The sequence below is a fragment of the Ceratina calcarata genome, unplaced genomic scaffold, assembly GCF_001652005.2.
Source record: "Ceratina calcarata isolate Rehan_Ccalc_2016 unplaced genomic scaffold, ASM165200v1 scaffold78.2, whole genome shotgun sequence".
Lineage (NCBI taxonomy): Eukaryota > Metazoa > Arthropoda > Insecta > Hymenoptera > Apidae > Ceratina > Ceratina calcarata.
In genome coordinates, this window is record NW_017179105.1 from 1,415,950 (window position 1) to 1,436,870 (window position 20,921).

Consider the following 20,921-nt stretch of genomic DNA (forward strand, 5'->3'; position numbering starts at 1 on the left):
AATACATCCTTAATTATCATCCTCTCTCTTCGTGTCGCCAGCGATATTATTCGATGAAGAGAGTCGATCGAAGGAAGCATGTTTTAAATTCAATAGAGGGATTCGCTTCCCGATGACAATTTATCTGAGTCCCGTTCGAGAATCAAATTTACGATGGTAGTTCCGCATCAATTCTCGAGTCCTGCTTAGCAGGAAAATTCACTTGCGAACGAATAATCCTTCGTTCCAACTAACCCTTAATCCGACCGAAAGAGAGTGCCGGCCCGGTATCTTGCGATTCCTTTGAAATCGGCGTAAACTTGTTTCGCGTCAGGTGCAACATCTCCGGGACTCGATGATTGGATGGCATATTGTCCGCGTTCCCATTGAAAACCAGTGGTACCCCGGTTTTCCCGTCTCTTTTTATACTCGTTAGTCGGGCCTGTATCGGAACGACGCGGTTAAGTCTTGTAAAATCCAGTTAAAATGCAGATCCGATCAATGGCCGCTCGGTAACGATGTCCACTCGCTCGAAATCGAAACGAGCTTTTTCCATCGACGCCCCTCTCTCCCACCGACGGCACAGATTTATGCACGCGCCTCGTCCTCGTGTGTTCGCAACTCGATTCGAAACCGAAAACTGGTCCCAGGTTTGCCTCTAATTTGGGTCAATTGTATTCTCGTAGAAACGATTCGCATTGCGTGTTCCACTGGGAAAAAACGTAAAGCGATTTGAATTTTTTCCGATTAGTACTTTCAATTCCGTCTTTTCCGTAGGATAATCGCTTTCAAAACTCGAATGGTATTTAAGATACGTAGATTTTCTCCGATTCGCGCAACGCGCGTACGTCGAAATGTTTCTTTCAAAAGCACAGGGGCTTACACGCGAAAGCTTCGAGGATAATCGAGCGCTGTTTGTGCTGTTCGGATCAACGTGTTCGCTCGTAAATTTTCGTTAAATACGAATTCAATTAGCCTCGTTGATGTTCGTCGCGAGTGCAGCCGTTCCTAATAATCCCTGGAGCGATATTCACGGCCGATGGTTGCCCACCCAATTTTCTTATTCCCCGACAAAGTGCCGTTCCGCGGAAACTTCTCGACTCTACGATATACCGAATGCGTATTCGTAAGGAGCTTTGGAGAAGCTATCCAATCGGAGACACGAGATTTCCTCTTGCTTTTCCCTTTTATTAATGCCAGCCGGTTAGTTCTTCCGGTAACGCGGATATTATGTTTTTTCCCCGTGGCGATCGGTTTTCGATCAACAGGGGGCGCGGACCTGGTTTTTATCCTCGCATAATCCCCGGAAGGATCGTCGAAAACTGCGCCTGGAAGTGGTGGATTTGCATCGAAATCGGATTTCGCGGTGAACGGGAATCGGAGTCCGTCTCGAAATTCCGTTTGCGCGTCCCGAATTACCCCCCTCGTAACCGCGTTTCAAGGCGACGTCGACGCCTCCCCGCTTTCATCGACGATGAGAAACAGGCTTTTCTGTACGGGTGGAAAAATCGGGCGCCAAGAACAAATTGTCCAGACAGTTTTTCTGTTCATGCATAAAACATCGTCCCATTGTCTGACGCTAATGTAAACAGACGCCGGACCCGAACAACCGCCGGGATCCATCGGCTCGTTCGCTTTTCGACGCATCAATCTTATTAACTAGACTCGATCCTCTCGGACCCTTTCTTACCGCCGATAAATTTCGCAGCGACGTATCGGACAACGTTCTATTACCCTGGCGTCCTCCCGGTCGCGATCCCTCCTACAATCCGTGACTCGTCAAACTTCAACCTCTGCACGCGATCTGTTCCCAGCTGGTTATTGAAGAAACATACTTTTTTTTTTTAAAAAAAAAAACACAATATTATGCAGGTTGTCACAGGATGAAGGAAATTAGTGGCCGCGACGTGACTGGACCCATAAGAGGGGGATGATACGATATTCTGATACTGATATTCAGACGGGGATTATCGACGACTCATTGTCTTAAATGGATGGATCGTAATCAGTGATCGATAACGGGACCGAGCCGAATAATCTGACATCCACGTGACACGTTCAGATGGTTACGTCCGGCTAACAAGCGTGTATGGGTTGCCATAAGCTCGAGTCAAGTAGTCTTGATTAAGCCACTCTGACATAATTAACCGCATCTCTAGAATTTGCTCTCGAAGCCTCGATCGATGCCGAGCCAAGCCAGGCCTGCCTCGCGTTCGATCCGATTCGTCAGTTCTCCACGGACGGTTCGTTAATGTCCGCTTAATGGAATTCGCGTTTCTGTTTGTCCGTTACGTGATCAGAATACTCACGTTAATTAACGCCCGTCCGGCCCTCCGCCTATATTTACATCATCTGTACTTGGAAGCCTCGCGTCAAGCTATGTTCTTATGTCAAATTCTGCACAGACGCGTCTTCTGACGACTGTCAGAAACTGAATTGTGCCTCCGTTCATCAGGCGAGTGACACTTTCAATTAATTTTTGTTCGTTTTTTTAAATCGCGTTTTCTCTTCATGGACGTTAGGATGAAAATAGTTTTAGCGTGACTTCTCGATGAAAATCTTATCGGCGTCGGAAATTAGCGAGAGCCGACAACTTTTCAATGTTAATATTGACTCCCTCTAAAATAAGTGGCAGGAAGATCAAGTTCTGGGATCGTGCTCGGAATTATCTCGTCCGATGTTCGCATTCGTATAAGAAACGGGGAAGAGAAATATGAACGGTCGAGATTGTACAGAAATGATCGATTCTCAGGTATATGATAGCGAGGGATGGGCGAACGTGTCCAAAGAAACCGAGGAAAGTTTCCGCAGCGGCGTTGCTTTTATCCTCGACTCACAGGGAACATCGGGAAAGTGAAACGCGAGCTTTTCTTCTTCTTTCGGATACGGAGCGATCGTTTCCGTTCGCGCGATTCGACATTTTTGTACGATGCCACCGATCAAGAATGTATCGGTGAGCGTTTCTCGTTGAAAATTTCATTTAAAAAAAATTGCCAATAATTGTCGCTTTGGAGGTTTCCCTGCAGAAGTATTTCCGGTAACAGAAACGTCTTTACGTCGCGGAACTCGTTGCTCAAAGTTAGAAAATCGATCGTTAGATTTTGCTTCGCATCGTAGAACCGTAGTACGGCTTTCACGGTTACGCAACGACGTAAACACGTTCTACGGTCATCGGTGCAGGTAACGACGCGGAGGGTTTCGAGTTTCGCGTGAAACGCGGCCAGCCCGCGAATTCAGCGTTCGAGTCATTTCCATTCTCATTAGAAACAGGACTCCGCTGGTAGTTTCGTTTTGATCCTCGCGCGTGAACACGTGGACGGACTCTATATCGCGACGAGCACCTTGAGAAAGTTTCACGCGATACATCCTCGGTCCAATTACAAGTCTGCCGCTGCCGTTCCCGTTTCCGGATGCGACACAAAATCCCGCGGGCGGCTCGTAATTAGTCGTAGAGAAACCAGGGTAGAAAATGGAAGTGTCCCGAAGTTGTGTCCCGGCCGCATTCAGAACACGTCGTAGAATTAGTCCTATTGATTCCTGGCCCACTCTCTCTGTCGTTCTATCTCTCGCTCCGAGGTGATAACTTCGTTCGGAGGGAAACACGAGATGATCCTAGTCAAGACAGGATCGGCTTCAGCCACAATAGAGAGGTAATTTCTCTCCTTCGTCTCTCCTCGTTCTTCTCTCGGTAGGAGTTGGTTGTCGCAACTTGTTTCGAACTGGTTGCTCTCGCGAAATTGCCAAGTCGCGCAGCCCTCGCTTTTCAAACGGATCGTTCTCATCTAATTAACCAATCAACGCCACTTACCACGTCAGATTGGACGATCGAGAGTTCTGTAAACTATCCGATCGACGATTCGTCGATCGCAGCCACGAGTACCTCGCCTTGGCGTGTTCCTCGCGAATGGATAACTCTCGTAAAATAGCGTGGAAAGTAGGTTGCGCAATAACCTAGATGCATAAGAAAACGGAGCGAAGCCTTCCCGTACTCGTCCGGGGGCTTTTGAAACGGCTGGAAAGCGCTAGTTAGCTTTGTCGTGCCGCTTTGCTAGATAAGGAGTTCGATGAAGTCGCACGCGATACGTGTGGAAGGCCGCACGAGAGACACGAGGAAAGCTTAAAAATCGTGCAACCCTCGCCGACGCGTTCCACGACCTTGTCACCAATAAAGCTCGAGGGTGTACGAGCTCGAGGCACGAGTAGGTCAAGCATCTCGCTGACCAACCTGAAGGAGCCTAAGGTACTTCACGTGCCTTTCGCGTATTCTTCACGATTAAACGAACCGATTTCATGCCCTAATGTCTTCAATGGAATCAGATTTATCAATCATTTCTATCTGCGAACAGTATGGGAAACTTTCTAAATCGATTTCCACGCTCCCGGGTATAAATTGTATTAACGAGATTTTCTATGGAGACTTCAGAACAACGTACAGTGTTCAAAGACTGCGGACGAAATTCGATTTAGCGGCCACGTTTGTTCGGGATTTATTTGTCCAACTTGCGATTAACGCGGAACCAATGAACTGTGCGGAAACAGTAATTACGAGACAACCTCGTAGCCTTTTATTCACCGGGATAAACGAGCTCGGGCCGACTCGAATGTTTTATTAACCACGGCTAATGAACTTATCGGTAAGAAGCTTCCGAGTTGACCAGAAGTTAAGCTCGAGGTGGTAAGAAGAACATTTAAAATCTCTTAATCGTTGGTTTTAAACGTCCGACGAACGGGAGGCTGTATTTATGGCTCGGTTTTAAAGTCGCGTCGGTGACACGTGCCGCGAGAGGCAAGAAGGGTCGACTCATTTTCGAGGGAGCTTTTCGAGCAAAGGGCCGCATTGAGGCAGCCGTCGCGGCGCTTATCGCGACGTACCGGAGGACTCGTTCGCGGGTGTCGTTAAAAAAGTACGGGTCACACGGCAGACCAGTGGTTACCAGCTTTGCGTAAACTTTAAACCAGTTTCGGAAACAACGCGCGGAGAGAAGTTTGCTGACGGAGATAATGCCGGTGATCATTGTTGCGACGCGAAAACGATGTTTCATTAAATCGACGGTGTTATTAGGAAACTTTTACCGAGCGCTCTTTTTATTCCGATCGTCTCTGGTCTCGCTTTCCTTTTTTTCCATCGTCGGCCGGCCGAGGGAGAAAGTCTAATTTCTTTCCTCTTTTTGTCAGCAACCCGAAACCGCGACTTTGCGAACCGCTGACGTGGAGGGTCTCTTTTGCGAGCAACGTCGAATGCTTGAAGCTCTCCCGACCATTTGGGAGGGAGAAGTAGGCCAGCTTGTGCACGTAAAGACTCTAGTTTTTGTGACGCATAACCCGTCGAGGTCGGTCGAAGGGAAACCTCAGCAATTCCCCGAGATCTGACACGTGACGCTGGGATCGCATGCCGAACGATCGGCCATCGATCCTTGAATACGAATTAACCCGGTGGCTAGCAACGTCCCGCTTACATTGACCGCGTACGTATGCGGGTCCAGTGGAAAGAGACAAAGCGCGATGCCCGTACAGACGAGTGCAGAGGTTGAAGGAATAAATTGTTAATTAGGATGGTAACGATCGGTCCAGTGAATCCAGGGAATTAAAACAGCGCGCGAAGTTAAACAGTTCCTCACAGACGCCTGACCTTTTTAAATTATTCGCAACCGGTTGAAGCGCGATAAGCGAACTATGTACGTGCACGTGCAGCTCCGGGGCAAAATACAGCAAGAATTATCGCTACGCCGGGATAAGGATAATCCTCACGTTCGAGGATTAATTGTACAGTTCTGAGTTCTCTCTCGCGTGAACGCTATCGGGCCGGTTCGATCTAACGATTAGCCGATTCTAATTGCACGTTCCGGCACCGTGCGCACGTGACCGAACGGGGATCGACGGGTTCGACGAACCAAACATCGATGTTCCGAAATCGTTCCTCGAGTAAGACAAATAATCGTTAAGACGATCGTGCCTGGGTTCTCGCCGTCGTTGCTTTGTCATTTATTCTGGTGACGAGTGTTCAGATAAAACTAATCACTTTCCTAATGGTAAACTATTGCATTCGGAATTTGGAATTCTATGAACAGCTGCCAACGTTTAACTATGAGCATCGATCTATGGTTCATTAATAAAATACAGATACCGTCGAAAGGGCTGCGGGATGATTTTATCGCGGTGGACGGTCCCTCTCCTTTGTAATTAGCTCTTATTGTCGGTAGAATCAAATTAATTCCCATTCAGTGCCCTACCGACCGGTCGTCGCGTCGATAGCGGTCGTCTTTTTGCTCGTCACGCCGTTCCGGTCATTAATTATCCCGAAATTCAACGACTGCCGGCCATGGCACGCGCTACGTGACGACGCCTCTGCCTGGAACCTGCTAATTAGCATCCTCGACTATTGTTCTTTCATTATTCCGCGTAGAACATCGACGTCGCGATTTACGTCAATAACCATAGATTTAAACATGTTCCACGAGAAATTCCATCGCTTACGATCATTTATCTTCTTGTTTCAGAACCAGAGACAGGAGATCTTTACGGAGAGTCTACAGTAGGCGGTAATTTATTTTCTAAAATTCTTTATACTATGAGAAATTCGAGAAAATATACAAGCGTGAACAAAAATTAATTGTATTCCCGTCGATGAATCAACGAGCTAATAAAGAAGAGAAACGCGTTAATTTACGACGGGTCCATTCGTTCCGATCGACAAAAGTTTCGTTAAAAGCGAGGGACATTGTTCGTGGAATTGGAACGATTTGGAAAGCAAGCGGACAGTTATTCTTGTTGAAATACATCGGCAAATACGAACCGGGAGTGATTTAAAGTAGTAACACGGCTACTACGGGCTCTCGTCCGTCTTCGGAGCGATCCCAATTAAATCCGCAGCGGATAACATTGTTCCCTGAATGGGATAGGAACGGGCAAGAGTATCCAACTCTGGTAACTACGCGCCGGACAATCTGCCCCGCCGCGTCACGAATTTGAATTTCGATTTCGGGACCTAGTTAAACTTCGACCGGGCTCTGATCAGCCACTAAACATTTCCGATATTGATTTCACCCTCGCCGTTCCAATTCTCAAATTAACAGGCTCGAGATATCAGAGTCCGAATTTTTTTTAAAACACTTCGACGTTTGCCCGAGACTTTCACCCGATTGACCCGCGCGATGTCCCTCGGCTCGACCGCCGGTGATGGGGCCTCAATCGTTCTACCGTGGATAACGCGAGGCCGATTTTCGAAGGGCAAACCCCCTCGGCTCTAAAATTAATTTCTCCCCTGGCCGCGGCAAACAGACTTCGTTTACGTCGGTCACGTTTTTCGCAGACTCTTCCCACTCGACGCAGACAATCGATTTCGCGCGTTCCGCCGCGCATATATTCGCGCTCGTTACGTGACCAGTTTCGTCGAATAAGCGAAAATTTTGCTATTCCACTATTCCGTCGCTCATCCCCTCCCCCCTGTGACTTCTTCGTTGCCTCGCACGGTTTCTAGCCGGGGCAATCGATGATTTTCCCCTCGCGATTGTAAATAACCAGGGAACCCCGTTTCGAGCGAGCGGCATGTTTATCGCGCGCGGATTTTCGTGCTCCCGTAATAATTCACGAGGTGTTACGACGTCAACGTGGCCGTTTGTGTCATCGGATCGAACGCCAGGTACGTGCGGATGGATATTGGACCTGCTCGTCAACGTATTGTTTACTAGATGTATTAATTCGTGGGAAGGTAGATGACGGATGAAAAAGAATTTCTATACACGCAGCGCAGAGCGCGGGAACCGATGGGTCGGAAGTTACGCGAAAAGAAAAAAACCAGAGGGAGCGTGTTTTGAAGTGGAATCGCGAACGTCGCGTGCAGACAGACACGTTGGAGAGCACTTATATTCGCGAAACACAAGGGGTGGCACGAAAATGGGAGTGGCCCTGGGGGGAGGAGGGGGAGAGATTGAGAGAGAGAGAGACGGAGGAATTCCAGGTATAAAAGGGAAACGTTGGAGTACGCGAAAACATTGGCTCGACTCGACGACGTCGAGTTGTCACGAGCAATTGCACGCGTAAACACGGAAAACTCGAGGGGGCCGGCATCTCGCGTAATCGAAGCTTTCCGAAAACGTCGCCGAGAGGAGATTTCTGGGTATTTCAACGTTCGCTCGTGTTTGACACGCACGAGAGCGCCCGCCCGGTGGTTCCAACGAAATTTGTCTCGACGCACCTTTGGTCGTCGCCGCACGCTCTAGAGACCGAGCTTAAAAGTGCTCCCCCTTTCGCCCCAGGGAGGAGGCCGCAAAGTCGAGAGTATGCGTCGCGGCGCACCGATCCTTTTTAATTCCGCGAAGATAAAGGACGCGTCGCGAGCTCGCGGCGCACCCCTGAACTGCCTCGTCTATTTTTACTTTTCACTCCCTCGAATCCGATGGAATTTGAATTCGTTTCTCAAAAGGCGGTAACGAGCAAACTTCCGTCGCGGTTCTATCTCGTCGAAACGCACTTGGATTTTAAAAAAGTCTAGAAGGTCATACGTAAATTCGTTTTATAGCACATAGGCGTGGCTTCGAAATGAACTTGAAAATAGTATTCGTAATTTGTAAAAGCTAATTCGTAACGCGGCGACGTTAAACTCGATTTCACGGGCCGCGTATTAGTCTAATTAGAGGTTGTTACTTATCGGTTACGATCTGGTCATGCGACACACATTTTCCCTTCCAAATTCGAGCATCCGCAGTGCAGCTCGTATCCCGTTTGAAGAGTTGCGTGGCGTTTGAACAGAGTCGACGCGCACAGAGGCGTTCTGCGCAAATCGGCCTGTGTTCCCGATAACGGAATGTACGGGATAAATAGCTGCGAAATTTTTCACACAAATTCCTCGAACTCCTCTAAGCGAACACCGAAAGCATTCAATACAAAATATATAAATGTTTCACCGAGAGTAAAAAATAATAAAATACACAAATGATTCGTGAAAGTTAATGGAGGGAAAATAACGATCCCAAAATCGATTTTTGAGAAACGTGCGAGAGACAGAGAGAGAGAAAGATAGAACACAAAGAGAGAAAGATAAATATAGATAGATGCACACATACACAGATTATGGTTGATGAGAACAATACCTGATTCCGTTCGTTGTTAGACGTAACGTGGGTGCTTCGTGGCGCGACACCCTGGAGCCAGTCCCCTCCCGGTAGTAACGATACTCTTTCGTCGCACGTTATACTCTCTTCACGAAACGAGGAACGAAAAAAAAAAACTAAACGAGAAACGAAATACAGTTGCGCAGCTTAGGGACAGGCTCCAGCTCTGTTTCGCACGCATCTCAATGATCGATGGATCGATGGATCGTCGCGACAGGGAGAAGAGAATAGACCCGCGCGTATTTCATATCGTCAACGGTAGCGTATATCGTCGGTCCGCGCGAGCAATCGACGGTAGAACAAGTGAAGAGGCTTAAGTAAGTGCATGCTTGGCTTTCTAACGGACATACCCAGTATGTCCATGTCTCGGCCTCGTGGCTGCGCTCGTGATGCTGGCGACAGTAGTACTGGCGCCGTTTCGGTCAGACTTCGCTTGCCAGCACCGACGCCGACCACCACCACTGCCACCGCCACCACCGCCGCCGCCAGCATCGTTCGCATCCCCTATCAAGAACCGAGTTCCCCACCAGCGACCCCCCGATGGGCGTGCTTCCAACCACGGTCGCAAGGGAGAGGGGTAGAAAAATGTTGGCTCTCCCTCTCTGTAACGGTTCTCGCTTCTAACCCCCTTTCGCGACTCTCGCCCTTCTCTTTCATCGGAGAACCAGCCCGTCGTATTTGATATTTCTACGGGACTTTTTGGACCGGTTCTCTTCCGGCAAGAAAACCGGCCCACGCACCTAGGAGAAACCAACTAGACGATGGGCGCGGGTCTCACTCGATGCGCCGTTACCCTTAAACCAGCTACACTGGGTCACAAATTGATGGCTCCTTCGTTTCATATAAAACCTCACAATTTAGAGATCTCGCTTTTAATTCAATTAATTGGAGATCGGTTCCATGTATTATTTTAAGCTCAATGCCAGCGATTATATCGTCGATGGAAAACTTTCACGGCGATATATATTTTCCGAAGGTTTTTTTTAAATCCCATCTCATTAAAGAGTTAAATCGAATGCCGATAACGTTCCATCGGCTCGAAGGATTCCTTTTCATCAGTCCGCGATGTTAATACGAATCGGTATTAACTAGCCGGATAAAAAATTCCATTCCTATCGATTCCCTCGCGGTGAGTCCATCCAATTTAGCCGGATCCAATGTCTGAAAAAGCCGGACACGGTCACTGATAACGTTCAATTCCAGCTATTGTTCCTTCCTTCATGCAAGTGAAATAGAGAACGTAAGACCGGAACGCTGAAAGTGTCCGGGGGGCCACCGATATACTACGGAGCAGAGCCAGTCATTCACGGGAATGTGGCCGCGCGATTCTTGTACTCCGGCGAAATTGCAATTAGTAAACGCGAAAGCGTCTTGGGAACGCACGCATTCCGCGTGCCACCAGAAACCCATTAAGGAATATTCCCACGTGCGAAGCCCCCGGCTTTTAATGAGCGATATAATTTATTGGCTCTACTTAGGGGCCGGTCTAGTTGCGGTTCCTAGTTAATAGGACCTCAGACCTTCGCCATTAACACGGCCGCGGCAGGTGGCAAGGTAAGACGCCAGGCCAAAGAGGGAGAAACTACATTTATAGTTTTTCGCCATTCGATCGAACTTGCCCTTTGCCACTCTTGTCTCGATTCACTTTCATTGTCTGGCTTCCCTCATTGTCTGCTTGCATCGTGGCTCGTGCCACTCGTATACGTCTTCTCCTTCCCATTCTGCATACGAACGTTTGATAGACACTGAGAAGAACGCGTACCCTTCGTCCTCCCAATCCCCGAGATTTATCGAACTTTCAACACCCACGAAATATCTGATTGGCAATCCATGAAGCCGGGAGTGAATACGGTCGAGAGACAAAAGATCCCGATAACGAGTTATTACTTTAAAACGAATGCAGAACAGCGAACGGAAGCACTTAAACGAAGAGGAAATCACGGTAGCTGGTCGTCCGCGATAGAGCAGCGAAGCGTGGCTAACTTATGGCGTGTGCGAGCCGCGTGGAAAGAAGCGAATCCATAAACATCGGCAATCCACTTCTAGGATAGAACCGAGGGTGGCCTCTCACCTGTTTACGCGACCGCTCCTCCTCGTGTGTGCAATCGAGTCTCTCTCCCTCTCTCTGTCGTTCTGGCTATCGGCTTGATAAATACAAGCAGCTCGTTGAATAATGCATCGGTCGTTCCCGGCACTCGGGGAGTAAACAAGTAACCTAACACCGTGGCCTGGCACCACCGTCGGGATACTGATTCGCCTAAATCCACCCGCGTTTGATTCGTAGCCGGTCATCTTTCCGACCCCCCGTTGCACGTATCGCGTCACACCGTTTCTCGGGTGACAGAGGCTCTCTGTCTCGGACGATTCACGAGGACGACGAAGAACCAGCGAAGCGTCTTTGCTGTTCGCTGGCTCGGAAAAACGCACCGGGATTTAATGAATAAAACGACGTTAAATTCTTTCCCTCGAGTTAAAAAGGTGGGAATCGACGAGCCCTCTACATCGGATTTTCTTTGGCCAGGTGCGTTTAACGCGACCAAGTTTTCGATTGATCGACCGCGTAATCGCGCTACGAGGCCCCTTTGGATAATTTGAAAATCTGGACTGCGAAAACGGGGATGAAAAGAAAAATAGGGGCGCGAGGGTGGAATAAAAATAAATTTATCGACCCGCGGCCGAAGGAAAAACGTAATTTCGTTGATAAATGCGACTGCCGCGGGATTCGCGATGAACATCGAAAGTGATTAAAAAAAAATATATCCATACTTTCCATGAATATTAATACGGCTCGCTGTTGAATCGATTACACAACGCATTTTCGGAATGACGAGATAAAATCGTATAGAGCGACAGGACCCAGGCGACGTACGACGGAATGTATCGGTCTTCATCTTGGAGCGTCAAGGAGGACGGACGGCGTTGAACATTCCGTGCGTGTAAAAATATGCTAGCGCAAACACGCGAAACGATCTTCTCGAACGGCGTCTTAAACGTTGCACGCGTTCGACTCGATCGAGCCCGCTGCTTCGGATCACGCGATCCGCCCGTTGCGAACGGCTAGTACGGCTACACACTCGACTCCCGACTGGTAGGGCTCAAGTGCTACCACGCTCGCGTGAAACATATCGATTTCAATTGCGTTTCGTGCGGATTGAAACTACACACAGGCCCCCGGTGTCCCTCCGGCGTCCGACCGTTCAATTTTGCTCGATTGATTGGGCCACGCTGTCAAAGAGTACTCGAAACACGAGCATCGTTTCGCTCTGTCCGAAATTTCTCTGTTTGAATAATCCTAAACGTTCTTCCTGTGTTTTCTTTGCGGAAAACTCGCAGAGCTCAGACAATTACCGAGACAAAGCTCTGTATTATTTTTTTAATGCGTCCAGCTTCTTGACACAGTTTCTCCCGTTTCTCGTCGGTATCAAAGAATTCCTCGTGAAATTTATTCGGTGAATGTTTTTCTCAATACAGAGTAATTTATTTGTGTCCCTTAAATCCTGTCATCGCCTGCAACGTCAGCGAGATGATTTTGCATGTTCGAGTACATTAAGCGGTCCGGGTAATCGAGGACGTTAATAACGATAGACGGTTTGATGGAGCATACACGTAATTCATGTTTCGGAATACTAATCGGTATAGAGTCAGTGATGGACTCGTCGCGGTCCGGCCACGAGTAAACACTCGGACGCAATCAACGCAAGACGAGTACGGTACCAGCGAATTACAGACGAATTTCATTGAAACGCGCGAGTAAATATTTGCCACGGACGACGAAAGCGGAAAAGAACGCTTATTACGAGATTTCAATCGGCTCCCATCCCGTCAAGACGCTCCCCTATTGATGCCAGTTATCCTTAATTAGTGTTTACTCGACTATTAAGATCCGCGTGACCGTGCAAACATCGGTTCATTATCGACGTCGCCAGTACACGATCGATCTCGCACGTCCGTGAAATTGCGATACAAAAGGATATCTCTTGAAGATAAGAAACGGCCAAGTTCTAGATCGGGTCCAAGGTAAAGAGCAGAATACCTTGGTTACCAGGTTCCCAAGTATTCAGGAACTTGGCAGAACACGAGACCGCTTAAGATAAATACCAAACTGGCCGAGAGAACCCGGAACTGTACGTCTGTTGGACTGTACCGAATGTTCTTAGTTCAATTTGTGGAGTATTCGCTGATAAAATCTTAGCGTTTGCCATTTGCCCCGAAGATCTCGTCTCACCCACTGTCGTTGTACAGTCGAAGTAAAAAAGCTCGCCAGATTCGATCAGATTTTTATCGGATATATCGGTCGGACGGGAATCACGGGGGTGCGAGAGCAGTCAAGACAGCTGAGTAATTCGGTTTAATATCGTCTGGAGGCCGGCTCAGGCACGAATTGTCGTGGATCGTACGTCGGACTCCAGTCGGTCCTGCTGCCAATCATTATCCCGATGGCATGCAGACATACCACCACGTGCGAAACCGGGTATGCGGGGGCGGGGGGGGGGGTACCTCTCCTAGGAGACGGTCCACGGCTACACCCTACGGGTCGATGAATCGGGGTTGCCTGGCAAAGGGTCTGCGTGGCACCGGGGAACGAGAAGGGGCAACAAAGCCCCGGGAACCCAGTATATTGGCATACCAACGGCCGGTGATATGGGAATACTTTAAGAACAACTTTATAGCGGCCGACGCGACTGAATTGAGACGATGCCCCCCCTTTTTCCGTTCTACTTTCGCCCATTTTCCTCCAACGGTCCACTATTTCTGAATTCCAGTTGCCATCAGACGACGCGCGCCGGACGATGCAATTTAATCGAACCAGCTGTAAATCCTGCTCGAAAGACGACGCGTGTAGTAACGAGCTCGGTACTCGCATAAGCGCGTTCGCCCCCCTGTTTTTAAGTATTCAGACTCTGTCTTCGGGCGTGTCTCCCTCCTGGGCTCGTAAATTTGTACGGTTAGTGGCATTAATATCGGCCGAATTAACTCGAAACGACGATCTACGCGCGTCGGGACGAGCTTAACTCGAACATACGGCTGCCAGATAACGCGTCTCGTCGGTGTTGCGCTGCGGAACTTCTATATGAGAACGTATAACACGCCAATTTAGTTATCCCGTAAAGATACGCGCGTCCCAGGAAAGAATCCCATTAGTCTGTATTCCCCGTCGTTGGATCGACCCATGATCGCGATCTCTGTCCGAGGCAACTCAATCTCGTCACGATTATTCGAATAGACGCAACCTCTATAAACCGGTACGAGCTCCGGCGTAAACGCGGCTATCAAAGCTCTATTCGAGCGAGAGTGTATTATACATTATCAGTATTACGTGTATTAAGATTGTGAATCTTAAGGCGAATTCGGTCTTCGAATGGATTAGAATTTTTGAGCCAATGGACCGAGTCGATACTTGTTCTCCACGCCCTGCGCCCAGACGCACCTTCGCAGAACCTCTGGAGAGGCGTTACGTAAGATTGCGTTCGTTGCATACAAACCGAAGTTTATGCGGTGATAATCCGATCAGCGATACGCTTATTTGCCGGGCGTCCGTGGAGAGTCTCCGCGAAGGCAATTTATTCTTAGAGTCTAAATAGGAGTCGGTCATTTAATTTCGTGCCGATCGAGTCGGTTCTACATTGTGTCGGGATGATCCTTCGAAGGTCGAATCGTTCGTATAATTGCCAGGGCCTCTCTTTTTTTCTCCCGTCGAGGAGACTCAACGTTCGCTTCCTTTTGACTTCTCTCCATCGTTTCTCGCCCTTTTTCCATCTCGCGCTACCTGTCACTCCTCTTTCTCCATCGGCGGATCGATTTAGTGGCGGCGCGGTTAGAATCGAGTACGCTAGAGAAGAAAGGAGGGAAACTGGGAGCAAGAAACTGGTTTCCTACCGCTTACATACCCCGATGGGAACCCCTTTTACCTCGGAATCGAAGGTGGAACGAGCGCCGGACAAAGCGAGTGTTTAAGAGGCGTGTGCCGGAGCGAAAAAAAAGGAACAGGAGAGAAAGAGGAATCAAGGTGGAAAGGTAAATAGGGAGAAGTCGGGGCCGGAGAAATTGTATGTTCGCGGAGGAAGGAAAATTTTCGAGGAAAGCAACCGAGGCGGTTTGAATGGGCGAAAAAGAAGAATCACCGGACCGAGGAAGCAACGGGAGTGGAAGAGATAAAGCTCGCGGATATTTAGAGAAGCTGGCAAGACGTTGCCGTCTCGAACCCGAAGACGGATAAACCAAGAGTAAAAGTGAAGCTCGAGTAAGAAAAAATAAAACTAGAGAGAGAGAGAGAGAGAGAGAGAGAGAGAGAGAGAGGGAGCGAGAGTGTGGCAAGCTGGCGCGGAACTAACAGCAGCTTAACGCTCGCCAATAGAATATCCCGGTAGTCCGCTCACGTGCGCGCGAACCACGCCACTACCATTTTACTGTAAATCAACCTTAAACCAGCGCGGGCAGCTTACAATCAAACGTACTTAGCCGGCCTTCCACCCAAAGGATAAAGTGGTTCGAGACGAAAACGGAATATATCCGTGATCATAAAGCAACCGCGTATCCACTCGTTTTACGTTCACCGCTTTCATCACTCCCTCTCGGTCTCGATCGCTCACCCAGCGCTTTTCTTCGCCTGCTCATACGTCGTCGAAAAAAGAGTGGTCAATCCAGTAAGTGGCTTTAAATGCAATGTCATACGTTACTTATCGCAAGAGCGTTTTCGCGCAACGTTTAAGTCAGACGAGGAATATAGTGAAAATTCCGGAAAATTTTCAACAAGCCAAAGAATCACGATTCTCGTTAAACAGATAAACCTAGTCGTCATTTCGCTGCTTCCTCTGTCGGTGTCGTGTCATATTCGCGTTTTCATCGCGAGATAAACTTGCCAGGGAGGGACGGAAGTGGTTTTATCATCTAGAGCCACGTTCGATTGATGTCCGAGATACCGTAGGATTGCCGAAATTTATTTTCATAATTCGCATCCGATATGGAGCGAGAGTCCAACAGCTGCACGCGGACTTGGACCAATAAATGCCCGGTAGGATTCGTAAATTAGCGCAGGGAGAGGGTTTATTGCGGCCGGCTGCGATCTAGCGAATAATCGGCCGCGAGCAGGTTTTACTCGTTTTTAAACGTGCGCCTGATTTACGCGGTCTAAAGCTTGATGCATGAAACAGATTTGAAACCGTTCTATTTTTAATTGTATCACGATATTTCCTGCCTTTCATTAATGACGCCGACAGAGAGTAATGGACACGTTGAAACAAACTCAGCGATAAGACCATAAGTGGGCTGCGTGAGAATAAAAAATATTTATGCTGCAGATGTATTCAGGAAATGATGATCGATGTCAGAGCTGGAGTATAACGTCGTGCAAATTACGACGCGTCGCGACCGACGGCGAGTAATTATCTCAGGGAAACGAATTAGCCGCGGTAGAAATTTGTAATTGCGTTCGCGGGAGACCGCAAGTGGGGAACTTGGTGTGTCCACGGCTTTGCGGGCGAGCTTTTAAAATGCACGTGGAAACCGAGTCAAAGGTTGTCTTGTCTCTCTTCGATTCACCGTGCGCAACTGCATCAAAAGCATCGTTCCAAATTATGCTGCCTGGTTATTAGCTGCCGCCGGGGTTCGACGATCGTTTTCTGGGAGAGCCAGAAAAATAATGGAAAAACGTCAGGTAACGCGAGCGAGAGAAACGAGGGTTTGACGACGCTCGATGAACCGTGCGATACAGGTATAAATGAGATTAATTTCGCAGTGTTATCGCGAATTTCCATATGACTTGATCCAACGTGGGGTGGCAGGTCTAACACGATAACAGGGATTATAAAGGACCGTCGTGGGCCGTACAAGCTCAGCCAGGAATACGGTAAAGGGTGCAATGATCCAGATTAGAAAGGTCTAATTGCTGCTCGAGCTCGATGCGCGATTTCCGCTTTCCTATAAATTCCATCGGCATTATGGTCGAGTCTAGTCACACGTCGTTTAGAAACAGACTCGGACACGATGCTCCACTGTAATTTCAGAACATCGTTACAACATTGTTTCGAAATGTTTCCCGGCTCGTTTACGTTTAATTTCGATTGAACGCGTCGCGTTGTCTTTACAATATTTTCACGTGAGTGCCCTCGCGTGCATTGCGTAATTAGGAAGATTCAATGGAAATCGTGATTTTTTTATGGACATGTTTAAACGACGTCTCAAGGGACATTGCGGAAAGACAGTGAATGGCAGCGATGGCCTCGAAAGATAAGCGACGCGGTAAGAAAATTCGTAAGAAAAAGTCGTTAAGGAAGCGCGATAAGCGGAGTTTCGCGGACGAGAGGGAAATACGATGACGCGTGTTCGAGTTCCGGCGACACAAAAGCGTAGCGACAGGTATCGTCGACACGGGAACAAATTATAACGCGTGTTTTTATTTAACGTCGACGGTCGGTGTAATAGGTTTCGGGTTCGTTAGAAAGCAAAGGTGCTCGAAGGGAGCGCGCCACGGTAATTTCGTTAGGAAAACGTTGGTAGCCAGGGTCGTGTTTCGCGAAAGCGGCAAGAAATATTCAATTTACCCGTGGTGGTGGCGGCGAGTTCTCCTTTTGCTCTCTTTCGTATAATCGTCGTCGTTGCTTGAATGCTTTCGCGTTCGCCTCGCGGCGGCCTGTGCATGTGGCGCAAATTACTCGAGTAATTACGGAGCCCGGGCGAACGAAACGGGAACATCGGCGAACGTGTTTTCCTTTTGCGCATTTCCCCTGACCAGTTTCGCCCCGCGACCCGGCGATCGATCGGGCGGCCCTCGCGGAATTTATGTAAATAACGACCATCGCGTTCCGATCCTCCGCCGCGCGTATATTTCTCTTTACCGAACAATTAGTTCTTGCAGGAAGCGCGCGTCGCGGGCCGAAAGTCCTCTTCTCTTAACGATTCGTCTCGTACGTTTACTTCCATTAAATATTTACTGGTCCGAGTCGCTACACACGTTGCGAAACGATAATTGGGGGAAACCGGCACAAAGCAGACGAAACTTTGACGCTCGGAATAGACAGATTCGCCGCGAGCTGTTGTCGATGCACTCGCTTTTGATGAAGTCGGTGATCGGACCGTTTTCATCAGTAGTATGAGTCAACGTTGGATCGCACGGCGTCGACGAAAACTATAAAACAGCGCGATTTTTCTCCCCAATTGACACCGGGGCGGATGACGGGGCAAAAAAACTGTCGGGAGATAAAGACGAAATTGACAGGGTACGATCAGCATCTGGACATAAACGGTCTTCGGGACGTTATCGCGGTTGGGCATTACAAGATAAATAGTTTTCATCGGGCGGCATCGTAAATCTTCGTGCAGATCCTCTCTTTTAAAGAGGAAGAGAGAGCTCGCGACCCGGGGATCCGCGATTCTATACCCACGAATTAGACTCGAAAAACTGGGAAAGAGAAGTCTTACCGACGTCTATAGAAAATCAATTATCCCTCTGTGATGTTACTTGACGATCAGACCGTAAATCTTTGAGCGAAAACAGTTTTCGTGACATAAAATGGCACACGGTCGAGTCAGGAGATGGTCCGTACGAGTCTCTATTGGCGAAATTCCGGGTTATCACGGAACGCGGTTCAAGAGAATTCCCCGTCTAATAATCATCGAGCTCCGGAGCGGACGAACCGGCCGAAAATCCCCGCGATAAAGACAGGCCAGGGGATGGAAGCCCGGGTAACCCCGATTTACTAAGCAGGCGGAGCAGGCCAGCCACGGAAGGGGTTGCATGTGCAGAATCTTGGCTGGATGCCAGCTACGGCACTGCGGATGTCGATGGTGACACTCTAGGGCAGACTCTGCCGGGCTCGGATCGGGCCGAAACCCATGGGTGGCTTTAAAACGTGCCCACAGATTATATTCCTATATTTCTTGCCGTCTAACGCGACTGTGTAATCGGTTTCAAACGTTATATTTAATGAGAATCTTATTTAGTATTCATAAATTTACGAACCGACCGGCAATTACAGCCGCGATTACGGGAGAATACGCGGTATGTTTATTTGCATAACTGTTTAAACAATTTTTGGTAGCCGTGCGTGTTTATTCAAGCCCGTTGTTGGTGAAACATGCTCATTAAACTTGTAACGAAGCCAATTATTTCGGAATTACCGAGCTCTATGAATTATTAAGCGACTGTGAAGTTTATCTATGCCCGAAACCGCGTTTCCGGTAATCTTGATCTCTATAGGGGCAACCTTTTTTTTAAATGAAAGGCAATTAACCGGCGACCCAATTTCTCCATGCGCGTATCTATAGAGAACCTTTTCACAACCTTTTCAATTTCGCGTTCATAGAATTACCGTCGGGATCGAGCCGGACTTTTGTTGGAGCTCGACTAAAACGTGCGCCGGTTCGGTTCGCTGGCTACTTGAATGCGTGCGGAACGATAGAGATCGACCGCTCTTAAACGTACGAGAAACCGAACGTCCGTCGAGTGTAACGCCGACTTAACGTTTGCGCACGATTCACCGAGAAACGAATCCCCGGGAGAAATAACACGATCGCCGCATTTTTTATTCCGTTTTTACGCGCCTCGCGGGATCCGGACGTTTCCACGCCGGAACTCCGAAGCCAAATTCGATCGGCGAGTGACAAGAAGCGCGTCGAACCGCGTCTACGCGTTCGTTAATCGCCGATACGATTTTCCCGGTGAATATTCGCTCGATTCCCGACACGGGTACATGGTTTTCGCGTTCGTTACACAGCCTGTTTTCCCTGTTCTCTGACCCACTGAACTTTTCACCCTGACGCGAAGATGGTTCGCGTGTGCCTTTTCGCAATTGGGAGATCGTTCGCTCATCATCGATTCACCGTTTCCATTTGTCCCTTGTCATAATGAGAACGTGCTCTTTCATCCACGTAGCCTCGAATCAGTCAGCGAGATTAATAGACAGAAAAGCTCGCACGTGGGCCAGTTGAATCAGATTAACTGCAATTAATGAAAATATTTGCACGTTACGTTCAAACACGTCCTATTTAGCAGCAGACGATTGCTCCGTCGCATCATGGTCCCGGAAACAGTGTAAACGGTAGATAAGGAAACAGGGAATCTCATATTCGAAAGCGAACCGCGGCGCTTGCGGCGGATATATGCTTTATTAAATTGTACGCGGCTGCTAATATTTACTTTCGGGCCCGGCGCAGGCGTTCTCCCTATTAAATCGAATTGCCACTGCGCCCGGGATGGTTTCCACCGAGCCGGAGTCGCGTGTACAAGCGTTATCTTGCTCCAATTGCCATCGATTACGCCCTCCCGTTTGGCGCTTCTCCATTTCAGAACCCCCCCGCGCACACCATGGAATATTATCAGATACCTAACGCGGACGTTACAAGCCTGTTTGCGAATTTCCAACGCGCAAACGAGCCCCCTTCGCAAAGTATCGCGAGAACGCTTACGATCGTTTCAAGATTTACGTGATTCGGAGGAGCTTCAATGCCCCGCGAGCGTTTCAATTTTTCTAGTATGTCTGTGTTTTAACAATCGATGAAAAGAATTTTTCTACGTGAATTCGAATCTAGAATTGGTCGTATCGTGAGTTATCCCGTGCTTTTATCGTTCATCACGTGCGCTAAATTTCACGGAGCAGGGTCCGAATGGGTTAGATATTACATAGTTTTACCGGGTGCGCGTCCTCATAAATATGCACGTTACGATAACGGTACACGGAGAGAAAAAAAAAAAAAGGGGACCCTTTCTGTTGCATATATGCATCGGAATTCCGAGGACGCCGCGCCGGTGACCATGGCTGTGTCATAATTTCTATTCCATCGTTTGCCAGCTTGACACCGCCGTATCATTCGTTATCGAGTTCGCTGATGCGCTTA

General features: G+C 48.5%; 1 protein-coding gene across 3 annotated transcripts in view; it reads right to left on the bottom strand.

The window, feature by feature from the left end:
* The window catches only part of cpx (synaptic transmission protein complexin), a 172,842-nt gene that overhangs the window by 21,639 nt on the left and 130,282 nt on the right, over positions 1–20,921 (bottom strand). The window contains exon 1 of one of the 3 annotated variants that reach the window (XM_018034184.2): positions 9,440–9,544. The exons of the other annotated variants lie outside the window; for them this stretch is intronic. Within the exon in view, the coding sequence (XP_017889673.1) occupies positions 9,440–9,452 (13 nt within the window). The 5' untranslated portion in view covers positions 9,453–9,544. Of the gene's footprint in view, positions 1–9,439; positions 9,545–20,921 lie in introns of those variants that run through there. 3 annotated transcript variants of the gene reach the window in all.